At 42.9% G+C, this 12,614-nt stretch overlaps 2 protein-coding genes across 2 annotated transcripts; both read right to left on the reverse strand.

Annotated features, from left to right (window-relative positions):
* Positions 1-6,764: 6,764 nt before the first annotated feature.
* On the reverse strand, positions 6,765-7,601 carry LOC111043477. Its single transcript, XM_022349357.2, has one exon. It carries the CDS (start codon positions 7,599-7,601, stop codon positions 6,765-6,767), a length of 837 nt encoding a protein of 278 aa, XP_022205049.2.
* Positions 7,602-11,582: 3,981 nt separating this feature from the next.
* LOC111045342 lies at positions 11,583-12,419 on the reverse strand. The gene has a single exon (XM_039445474.1). It carries the CDS (start codon positions 12,417-12,419, stop codon positions 11,583-11,585), a length of 837 nt encoding a protein of 278 aa, XP_039301408.1.
* Between the last annotated feature and the right edge of the window lie 195 nt (positions 12,420-12,614).

A 12,614-nucleotide genomic window follows, 5' to 3' on the forward strand; every position in this document is an offset into this window, starting at 1 on the left:
TAATGAATTGTCATTCAACATACAATACTCACATTTTATGTTGAGCGTGAATGGTCTACTTTCAGAGTCGCCTTCAGAGTTTGAGGATAGGCACACATAGATGCCAGCCCACGTTCTTGACACAGCTTGCAGTATCAACGTTTGATTGCTAACAATACGACCGCCACTCATATTCGTCTCCAGCTCCTCGCCCTGCAAAATGAACGCTTTTAACAAGAAAAAATAAATTCATATATGCCTAGGATATATTTTCAATAAAGACAATGAAGAAATCTACAACATTCTTCCTTGCTGTGATACAGTACAGTAGGCCTACATCAATATAAGTGTTTCAAGGTTTTAATTCCAAGTTTTCGATAATCATTAAGTTACATTTCATTCAAGAATTATCACTCTCTCTCAAGATACACGCAGTTTAATAAAAACAAAAAAAAACTATAGAACAAATAATACTCAAATAATATAGCCTATAGCTTGATGATGAATATATTTGCAGCAATATCACTCTCCCAATATTAAGGCTGTGCAAAAGCTGAAAATACACTTTCTACTCGTGATATTTTCAAAGTTTCTCGATTTGCATATCATTAGGCTATTTAAATGAAAAAGATTTCTCAGGAAAACATTTTTTTCCGATCATTACTTTTTGAGATATGAGCGCCTGAAGTTTAAATTTTTGGGACAGAACATTTCAATTTCGGTAAGAGATAAATCCATGAGATTTAGAGGATGGATTCTTCACGGTATTGTTGATCTAGTAAAACTAGAATCTTCTAAAATATCCATTTTTAAGATAGATTCAATTTACTAAAAATAACTTTTTGTCAAGTTATTTTGATAATTTCTTGTAAATTGAATAACTTTTTCAAAAATTGATATTTTCAGCAAGTTTTTGTTTTACTAGATCAACTATGAAAATCCATCCTCTAAATCTCATGGATTTATCTCTTACCGAATTTGAAATGTTCTGCCAAAAATTCAAACTTCAGGCGCTCATATCTCAAAAAGTAATGATTGGAAATAGTTATTTGTGCAACTAGTGCGCAAAGTGACAGTTTGCTGCACCGAAAGAAACGTTTACGGAATGGCTTCTTGAGTGCAGCAGAGGAACTTTGCGCATGTATTTCACATTAAATTTTCCTACAGTAACCTTTGAATATGAAAAGGGGTATTATGGATAAAATGATGGCTGAAATCCATCAAATGTTTGTGTGTGTGATGCTGTTATTAATAACACCTTAATTCATTTAAAAATTAATAATCCAATAGAAGTTGAAAATTCTCAGCCAAAGTTCTCATTTTTATTCATTCAAGGATCAGAAAAAATACAGATAAAACAAAAAAATTCGCCTTCAAAATACATTCCAACAGCTGGTTGGGATGACTGCAAAATGGCTGAACCGACAAGTGTGCGACCCAGCGGGAAGAATCGTACCTAACTTTATTTCATCCAGCTAAAAACAGTATTCAGATATTTAGAATTATGATAACTAGAGTTACCGAAAATACTATAAGTAAACTAAAAAATATTTATAAAATAACATAGACAACAGAAAATATTTTATTGTAGTATATTCTAATGTTATTTTATTGACATGGATTTCGAATGGTAATTATTTAACCTGAAAATTCGAATTTCAAAATGTGTTTGCTACATTTTTCATTGCTTGGAGTTGAAATAATTATTACTGTCAATAGAAAATAAACATTATTTATTATTAAATGATGAGAAGTTATTATTTAATTATGATGTAGATAACATTATTCTTGTTTTGGATTTCTAGATTGGGATTTATCATAAATGTAGGGTAGCCATTGAAATGATTCTTATCTAAATCTAACCACAGTCATTGTTACCAACTAAATTTTTGTTTTCGTGAACTAGTCCTCCATATAAAACCCACCAACTATTTTGTGTTGCCATGTTGCAAATCTGGAGTGCAGAAAAATTTTTTCCCGCACTAGAGCAGAAAAGTGATTCTTTGCGTTCTGTCGTAATCAGTGCAGGAATGGCCACTTTTCAAGGTAACTGTAGGAAACTATTTTGTGTTGCCATGTTGCAAATCTGGAGTACGCAAGTAATCACTTTGCGCACTAGTGAGGAAAAGTGATTCTTTGCGTTCTGTAAACAGTGCAGGAATGGTCACTTTTCACTTTTCAAGGTACTGTAGAAAAAAAATTTTTCCTGAAAAAACTTTCTCATTTTAATAGCCTTATGATATACAAATCGAATAACTTTGAAAAATATGACGAGTAGAAATTTTCTTTTTAGCCTTTGCACAGCTTAATATTGGGAGAGTGATATTGCTGCAAATATATTCATCATCAAGCTATAGGCTAATTATTTGGGTATTATTTGTATTCATTTGAGATTGCAGAAAAGTTTAGAGACATCACTTTTTTCACTACCTATTTTATTTGATTTAATTAAAGTTTATAAATATTATCTATCAATTCAGTTCAAACTTATTGAACATCAATACATCATACCAAAGTTTCGTATTTCAATGATAGAATTTTTTATGAAGGATAGACTGTCAGATCCCCTTGTGGATAGCATCTATGTTTCCCCATTCAACCAAAGCGACAGTATGAAGTGACAGTGTCACGTAGATGTTTTTTGATGTGATGCTATCATATTTTTGATGGAGTTGAGTATCAACTAGAATTTATCCACTTAACGTTTCGAAGTAGGTACGTGGCAAGTGATAGTCTGTCAATTTGCTTGAACGATTCTTTTTGTTTTCTCCCGCCCTTATTCTTCTCTTTTTCTTTCTTCTTCGACTTCTCCTTTCCCTTCTTCTTTTGCTTCTGCTTTCTTCTCTTTTTCTCTTTTCTTCTTCTTCTTCTTCTTCTTCTTCTTCTTCTTCTTCTTCTTCTTCTTCTTCTTCTTCTTCTTCTTCTTCTTCTTCTTCTTCTTCTTCTTCTTCTTCTTCTTCTTCTTCTTCTTCTTCTTCTTCTTCTTCTTCTTCTTCTTCTTCTTCTTCTTCTTCTTCTTCTTCTTCTTCTTCTTCTTCTTCTTCTTCTTCTTCTTCTTCTTCTTCTTCTTCTTCTTCTTCTTCTTCTTCTTCTTTTTGGTATACTATTGAATTACTACGTTTATATTTGAATGAGAATTTAATAATCTGACTCCAATAAATAAAACTACAAATAATACGGTACAATCACATTATTGGCAGGCCAGCTACAGGAAACTTTCGGTAAGCACGTGTTTTCGGTAGGAATTTTGGAACTAGACTGTCTCCTCGTGGAAGGTCTAATATCTATTAGCGGGAAAGGGAGGTGAAAGTTACAAAAATAGGAAAGAGAGTGGGAGTGTTAAGAGTGAGACAAAGAAGGAATGGATGTGAGTTGTGAGGGGTGGAAATACTATGCAGGTATGTGTTGGTGCGACGGACTTGAAAGAAAGGAGCTTGGACAATGGTAACAGAATGGAAAGGAATAGGGGAGTGCAATGTTACTGGCCTGCGAGGGTTCAATATGCGAACAATAAGCAATACAAATACACACATGGAATACAAATATATATATATACAGTTTTTGAGTATAGGCTCTATCAGCAACACCACAGTACCCCCCTGCCAGTGATTTGGCTAGAGATACTACACAATTTCACAACACAAATCACGAAACACCAGCTTGCAAGCGATCTGGGAAGTGCACCCGACGACCACTTCTGGTAGTTACTGCTGGAGTGTCAGAATCTGGCAGTGGATCCTGGATGGCATCAGGTAGAGGGCTGGCTGTTGCAGGGGGAATCGTTTGGCTGATGCTGATTGGCTGATCATCATCTGCCATGATGAAGGCTGGCTTGAGGCGATCCATTGAGATGGTAATGTCAGAACCCTGAATTTGCACTACTGCAGTTTTGTCAGTTCGGCTGATGACCAAGTGTGGCCCAGAGTATGGAGGTTCCAGTGCACCTTTTGAAGTGTCAGTCCGGACAAAGACGTGCTGACATGTGGCAAGGTCCTTGAAGACAAACGGCGTTCGCTCCCCATGACGTGTACCCTTCACTGGTCTAAGAGCATTGAAATAGCTTCGAAGGTTGGTCACAAATGTTGATGGATGTGTATGACCAGTTGGGAGGTTTGGTGTCAGAAACTCTCCAGGAAGGCGAAGAACCTGGCCATACACCATTTCTGCAGTAGATGCCTTGAAATCTTCACGCCATGCTGCTCGTATGCCAAGGAGAATAGCTGGCAGTATTTCAGTCCAACGTTCATTTGCATGACATCTGATTGCAGCCTTGAGCTGACGGTGGAGCCTTTCAACCAAGCCATTTGCTGATGGATGATATGCAGTGGTCCTGAAGCGGGTGGTTCCAAGAAGGTTTCCAAGGTGCAGGAATAAGCTGGATTCAAATTGTCGGCCTTGATCAGTTGTGATGCGGAGGGGTGTGCCAAAGCGAGAGATCCAAGTAGTGAACAGGGCTCTAGCTACAGTTTCAGCCTCAATATTCTCCAAAGGGACAACCTCTGGCCAGCGGGAGAATCTGTCAACACATGTGAGACAATATCTATATCCTTCTGAAATGGGCAATGGTCCTATCAAATCGATGTGAACATGTTCAAATCTTGCAGATGGAGCAGTGAATGTACCCACTGGTGGCCAATTGTGTCTTGTCACTTTTGATTTCTGACAAGATAGACAGGCTCTGGCCCAATTTCGGCAGTCTGTTTTCATGGATGGCCAGATGAAACGTTGTGTGGCCAGTTGGACCGTAGCATTCCTTCCTGGATGTGAAAGTCCATGCACTGCATTAAATGCAGCCCATCTGAAGTCCTTGGTGACAAAAGGGCGAGGCGTGGATGTTGAGCAGTCACATAGCAATAAGGTTTTCAGACCAGGTATGGGGATCCTTTCCAGCTTGATTCCAGAGTCAGGCTTCAAAAACTGCTGAACCTCTTCATCATGGGTTTGTGCCTTAGCCAGAGCTTCATAATCCAAAGATGTGGAGAGTTCATTGATTCTGGAAAGAGAGTCAGCTACTATATTGTCACAACCTGAGATATGACGGATGTCGGTAGTGTACTGACCTATGTACTCCAAGTGGCGGAATTGGCGAGGTGAACACTTTTCTGGTTTCTGTTGGTAGGCAAAGGTCAGTGGCTTTTGATCAGTGTAGATAGTGAAGTCCCTGCCCTCCACCATGTGTTGGAAGTATTTGATGGCCAAGTATATTGCGGTTAGTTCCTTGTCATAGGCACTGTATTTCTGTTGAGCAGGACTTAGCTTTTTCGAAAAGAATGAGAGTGGTTGCCAATTGTTTCCTGACTTTTGCTGCAGCACTGCTCCTACTGCATAATCTGAGGCATCTGACATGATAGCAAGGTGGGCACCTGGGATAGGATGTGCAAGTAATGCTGCATCACTGAGGCTCTGCTTACACTGCTGGAATGCTTTTTCACTGTCTTCTGTCCAATTGATAGGTGAGTTGCCTTTCACCTTGTCCTTCAGCAAATCATGGAGAGGGCTTTGCTGAGATGCAGCATTGGGGAGGAACCGGCGGTAGAAGTTCAACATCCCTGTGAACCTTCTCAACTCCTTGGCTGTTGTAGGCTTGGGATATGACAGTACAGCTTCAACTTTATCTGCTAAGGGCTTTGTGCCTTCTCCTGACACACAGTATCCTAAGAACTTCACACTGTTTGCTCCTAATTTACACTTGCCTGGATTGATCAAAACACCATAGGAGGTCAAACGTTCAAAGAGCAATCGCAGGTGTTGGAAGTGCTGCTCCTCTGACTCTGAAGCAACAAGGACATCATCAATGTAAGCATAACAGAAATCCAGACCCCTTAATACACCATCCATAAAGCGCTGGAAGGTTTGAGCTGCATTGCAGAGTCCAAATGTCATGTAGGGAAACTCAAACAGTCCAAATGGGGTTGTGATGGCTGTCTTATGGATATCTTCTGGAGCTACTGGGATTTGGTGGAATGCTTTGACCAGATCTATTGTTGAGAAGATTGTTTTATTGTGTAAAAAATGAGAAAAATCTTGAATGTTTGGCACAGGGTATCGATCAGGTACTGTTCTTGCATTTAGTGCTCTGTAATCCCCACAGGGCCTCCACTCTGAATCATTTTTGGGAACCATATGGAGAGGTGATGACCAGCTGCTGGATGAGGGTCTTGCTATTCCGATTTGCACCATGCTTTCAAACTCCATCTTGGCCAGTTTCAACTTGTCTGGGGCGAGACGCCTGGGTTTGCTGTGGACTGGTGGTCCTGGAGAGGTTAGAATATGGTGCAGGGTATCATGCTTGACTGAAGCTGTTGGGAGACCAGCAGGCCTAGTGATGTCGGGAAATTCTTGAAGGAGTTGACCATATGTGGATGGTAGTGTAGCATGTATAGTTTTAATGCTACTTACCAATCTGCATGATGCTGAACGGCCAGCAGCGACCAATGATGTCAACTGGTCTATGAGGCATTGTCGGCGAACATCAACAAGAAGATCATAGTGATGCAAGAAGTCAACTCCAATGATTGGCTTGGCCACATCAGCAACTATGAATCGCCATGCAAGTGTGCGGCGGAGTCCAAAGTCCAGATTGAATGTCACCAAGCCATAGGTTGCAATACATGTGTTGTTTGCTGCATATAGTTCATAGTCAGTCTTTTGTCGTCTCCCTGGAAGAAGTGACCGAGGATAAACACACACATCAGCCCCAGTGTCTATAAGGAATTGCTGCTTTGATGTCTTATCAGTTACAAAGAGGCGGCGGGATGACTTGAGAATGGGGTCACTTGCCACCATTAATGACTCCCGTGATCGTTTCCCTGCCGCTTGGGTTGGTATTGACAGGGTGAGGTGCATCTGTCAGCCTGGTCACCAAACCGTCTGTGGTACCAACATATACCATCACGATCACCATTGCCAGAGCGTGATGCAGAGCGTGAACGTGAATGAGGGCTGGATTGGAAGTTTGAGCGGCGTGAGCGGTTTTCATGTTGAACCTCAGCTACTGCAGCAATTTCTTGCCGCAAGGTGTTGGCAATCTCTCCCATCTTGGCTGTCATGAGTAACGTGAGTCGCTCCATCATCTGTTCTACACTATTCGTGGCAACTGCAGTCTCAGAAATGCTAGGTCTTGGGTTTGCCTCCAGAACAGCATCAGCTAGCACAGCTAGGGCATCCAAATCAGAATTCTGTTGAGTAGCCAGAATAGCTTGGGTGGAGGCTGGCAGACGTGATAGCCAAAGAGGTTTTAGCACACTGTCAGGAACAACTGTACCAGCAAGGGCTCGGAGATGACGCAGGAACTGTGTGGGCTTCCGATCTCCTATCTCTTCATGTTCCAAGAGCTGCCTTGTCTTCTGATCCTGTGAAGCACTGAGTCGCTGAATAAGCTCTGTTTTCAGCTTTTCATACTTCATTGTTGTTGGTGGTCTAGTTAAAATATCTCGAACTTCAGCAGCATATTTTGAGTCTAAATTTCCCGCCACATAACTGAATTTAGTATCATCAGAAGTTATATTAGCCAAAGTAAATTGATTCTCAATTTGAGCAAACCAAAGTTCAGGATCTGCTGGCCAGAACGGTGGGATCCTCACTGCAATTCGGTTGACAGATGCTGCTACTTCATCTGCCATAGTTGAAATTGTAACAGAATTGATACCACACTACTGGAGTCCACACACTAACCGGCAAAGTTCACGGGTCGTGGAAAATATGATACGGATACGGACGGACACGAATACGGATACAGACGGACACGGATACAGATACGGATACGGACGGACAGGGATACGGATACACAGCGCGACACTACGATACGCGGCGAGACACTACGATACGCGGCGAGACAGGTAGCAAAACGACAAAACTAGAAATAGGTAACACTTAAAATTTCAGATCACGTCGGGGTCACCACTGTAGATGTATGGGTGTATACTATTGAATTACTACGTTTATATTTGAATGAGAATTTAATAATCTGACTCCAATAAATAAAACTACAAATAATACGGTACAATCACATTATTGGCAGGCCAGCTACAGGAAACTTTCGGTAAGCACGTGTTTTCGGTAGGAATTTTGGAACTAGACTGTCTCCTCGTGGAAGGTCTAATATCTATTAGCGGGAAAGGGAGGTGAAAGTTACAAAAATAGGAAAGAGAGTGGGAGTGTTAAGAGTGAGACAAAGAAGGAATGGATGTGAGTTGTGAGGGGTGGAAATACTATGCAGGTATGTGTTGGTGCGACGGACTTGAAAGAAAGGAGCTTGGACAATGGTAACAGAATGGAAAGGAATAGGGGAGTGCAATGTTACTGGCCTGCGAGGGTTCAATATGCGAACAATAAGCAATACAAATACACACATGGAATACAAATATATATATACAGTTTTTGAGTATAGGCTCTATCAGCAACACCACAGTACCCCCCTGCCAGTGATTTGGCTAGAGATACTACACAATTTCACAACACAAATCACGAAACACCAGCTTGCAAGCGATCTGGGAAGTGCACCCGACGACCACTTCTGGTAGTTACTGCTGGAGTGTCAGAATCTGGCAGTGGATCCTGGATGGCATCAGGTAGAGGGCTGGCTGTTGCAGGGGGAATCGTTTGGCTGATGCTGATTGGCTGATCATCATCTGCCATGATGAAGGCTGGCTTGAGGCGATCCATTGAGATGGTAATGTCAGAACCCTGAATTTGCACTACTGCAGTTTTGTCAGTTCGGCTGATGACCAAGTGTGGCCCAGAGTATGGAGGTTCCAGTGCACCTTTTGAAGTGTCAGTCCGGACAAAGACGTGCTGACATGTGGCAAGGTCCTTGAAGACAAACGGCGTTCGCTCCCCATGACGTGTACCCTTCACTGGTCTAAGAGCATTGAAATAGCTTCGAAGGTTGGTCACAAATGTTGATGGATGTGTATGACCAGTTGGGAGGTTTGGTGTCAGAAACTCTCCAGGAAGGCGAAGAACCTGGCCATACACCATTTCTGCAGTAGATGCCTTGAAATCTTCACGCCATGCTGCTCGTATGCCAAGGAGAATAGCTGGCAGTATTTCAGTCCAACGTTCATTTGCATGACATCTGATTGCAGCCTTGAGCTGACGGTGGAGCCTTTCAACCAAGCCATTTGCTGATGGATGATATGCAGTGGTCCTGAAGCGGGTGGTTCCAAGAAGGTTTCCAAGGTGCAGGAATAAGCTGGATTCAAATTGTCGGCCTTGATCAGTTGTGATGCGGAGGGGTGTGCCAAAGCGAGAGATCCAAGTAGTGAACAGGGCTCTAGCTACAGTTTCAGCCTCAATATTCTCCAAAGGGACAACCTCTGGCCAGCGGGAGAATCTGTCAACACATGTGAGACAATATCTATATCCTTCTGAAATGGGCAATGGTCCTATCAAATCGATGTGAACATGTTCAAATCTTGCAGATGGAGCAGTGAATGTACCCACTGGTGGCCAATTGTGTCTTGTCACTTTTGATTTCTGACAAGATAGACAGGCTCTGGCCCAATTTCGGCAGTCTGTTTTCATGGATGGCCAGATGAAACGTTGTGTGGCCAGTTGGACCGTAGCATTCCTTCCTGGATGTGAAAGTCCATGCACTGCATTAAATGCAGCCCATCTGAAGTCCTTGGTGACAAAAGGGCGAGGCGTGGATGTTGAGCAGTCACATAGCAATAAGGTTTTCAGACCAGGTATGGGGATCCTTTCCAGCTTGATTCCAGAGTCAGGCTTCAAAAACTGCTGAACCTCTTCATCATGGGTTTGTGCCTTAGCCAGAGCTTCATAATCCAAAGATGTGGAGAGTTCATTGATTCTGGAAAGAGAGTCAGCTACTATATTGTCACAACCTGAGATATGACGGATGTCGGTAGTGTACTGACCTATGTACTCCAAGTGGCGGAATTGGCGAGGTGAACACTTTTCTGGTTTCTGTTGGTAGGCAAAGGTCAGTGGCTTTTGATCAGTGTAGATAGTGAAGTCCCTGCCCTCCACCATGTGTTGGAAGTATTTGATGGCCAAGTATATTGCGGTTAGTTCCTTGTCATAGGCACTGTATTTCTGTTGAGCAGGACTTAGCTTTTTCGAAAAGAATGAGAGTGGTTGCCAATTGTTTCCTGACTTTTGCTGCAGCACTGCTCCTACTGCATAATCTGAGGCATCTGACATGATAGCAAGGTGGGCACCTGGGATAGGATGTGCAAGTAATGCTGCATCACTGAGGCTCTGCTTACACTGCTGGAATGCTTTTTCACTGTCTTCTGTCCAATTGATAGGTGAGTTGCCTTTCACCTTGTCCTTCAGCAAATCATGGAGAGGGCTTTGCTGAGATGCAGCATTGGGGAGGAACCGGCGGTAGAAGTTCAACATCCCTGTGAACCTTCTCAACTCCTTGGCTGTTGTAGGCTTGGGATATGACAGTACAGCTTCAACTTTATCTGCTAAGGGCTTTGTGCCTTCTCCTGACACACAGTATCCTAAGAACTTCACACTGTTTGCTCCTAATTTACACTTGCCTGGATTGATCAAAACACCATAGGAGGTCAAACGTTCAAAGAGCAATCGCAGGTGTTGGAAGTGCTGCTCCTCTGACTCTGAAGCAACAAGGACATCATCAATGTAAGCATAACAGAAATCCAGACCCCTTAATACACCATCCATAAAGCGCTGGAAGGTTTGAGCTGCATTGCAGAGTCCAAATGTCATGTAGGGAAACTCAAACAGTCCAAATGGGGTTGTGATGGCTGTCTTATGGATATCTTCTGGAGCTACTGGGATTTGGTGGAATGCTTTGACCAGATCTATTGTTGAGAAGATTGTTTTATTGTGTAAAAAATGAGAAAAATCTTGAATGTTTGGCACAGGGTATCGATCAGGTACTGTTCTTGCATTTAGTGCTCTGTAATCCCCACAGGGCCTCCACTCTGAATCATTTTTGGGAACCATATGGAGAGGTGATGACCAGCTGCTGGATGAGGGTCTTGCTATTCCGATTTGCACCATGCTTTCAAACTCCATCTTGGCCAGTTTCAACTTGTCTGGGGCGAGACGCCTGGGTTTGCTGTGGACTGGTGGTCCTGGAGAGGTTAGAATATGGTGCAGGGTATCATGCTTGACTGAAGCTGTTGGGAGACCAGCAGGCCTAGTGATGTCGGGAAATTCTTGAAGGAGTTGACCATATGTGGATGGTAGTGTAGCATGTATAGTTTTAATGCTACTTACCAATCTGCATGATGCTGAACGGCCAGCAGCGACCAATGATGTCAACTGGTCTATGAGGCATTGTCGGCGAACATCAACAAGAAGATCATAGTGATGCAAGAAGTCAACTCCAATGATTGGCTTGGCCACATCAGCAACTATGAATCGCCATGCAAGTGTGCGGCGGAGTCCAAAGTCCAGATTGAATGTCACCAAGCCATAGGTTGCAATACATGTGTTGTTTGCTGCATATAGTTCATAGTCAGTCTTTTGTCGTCTCCCTGGAAGAAGTGACCGAGGATAAACACACACATCAGCCCCAGTGTCTATAAGGAATTGCTGCTTTGATGTCTTATCAGTTACAAAGAGGCGGCGGGATGACTTGAGAATGGGGTCACTTGCCACCATTAATGACTCCCGTGATCGTTTCCCTGCCGCTTGGGTTGGTATTGACAGGGTGAGGTGCATCTGTCAGCCTGGTCACCAAACCGTCTGTGGTACCAACATATACCATCACGATCACCATTGCCAGAGCGTGATGCAGAGCGTGAACGTGAATGAGGGCTGGATTGGAAGTTTGAGCGGCGTGAGCGGTTTTCATGTTGAACCTCAGCTACTGCAGCAATTTCTTGCCGCAAGGTGTTGGCAATCTCTCCCATCTTGGCTGTCATGAGTAACGTGAGTCGCTCCATCATCTGTTCTACACTATTCGTGGCAACTGCAGTCTCAGAAATGCTAGGTCTTGGGTTTGCCTCCAGAACAGCATCAGCTAGCACAGCTAGGGCATCCAAATCAGAATTCTGTTGAGTAGCCAGAATAGCTTGGGTGGAGGCTGGCAGACGTGATAGCCAAAGAGGTTTTAGCACACTGTCAGGAACAACTGTACCAGCAAGGGCTCGGAGATGACGCAGGAACTGTGTGGGCTTCCGATCTCCTATCTCTTCATGTTCCAAGAGCTGCCTTGTCTTCTGATCCTGTGAAGCACTGAGTCGCTGAATAAGCTCTGTTTTCAGCTTTTCATACTTCATTGTTGTTGGTGGTCTAGTTAAAATATCTCGAACTTCAGCAGCATATTTTGAGTCTAAATTTCCCGCCACATAACTGAATTTAGTATCATCAGAAGTTATATTAGCCAAAGTAAATTGATTCTCAATTTGAGCAAACCAAAGTTCAGGATCTGCTGGCCAGAACGGTGGGATCCTCACTGCAATTCGGTTGACAGATGCTGCTACTTCATCTGCCATAGTTGAAATTGTAACAGAATTGATACCACACTACTGGAGTCCACACACTAACCGGCAAAGTTCACGGGTCGTGGAAAATATGATACGGATACGGACGGACACGAATACGGATACAGACGGACACGGATACAGATACGGATACGGACGGACAGGGATACGGATACACAGCGCGACACTACGATACGCGGCGAGACA

This window comes from Nilaparvata lugens, unplaced genomic scaffold, assembly GCF_014356525.2.
Source record: "Nilaparvata lugens isolate BPH unplaced genomic scaffold, ASM1435652v1 scaffold7023, whole genome shotgun sequence".
In the NCBI taxonomy this organism is placed as follows: domain Eukaryota; kingdom Metazoa; phylum Arthropoda; class Insecta; order Hemiptera; family Delphacidae; genus Nilaparvata; species Nilaparvata lugens.

Coding starts and splice junctions, on each gene's coding strand:
- LOC111043477 (XM_022349357.2), bottom strand. CDS start 7,601: ATGGCAGATGAAGTAGCAGCATCTGTCAACCGAATTGCAGTGAGGATC.
- LOC111045342 (XM_039445474.1), bottom strand. CDS start 12,419: ATGGCAGATGAAGTAGCAGCATCTGTCAACCGAATTGCAGTGAGGATC.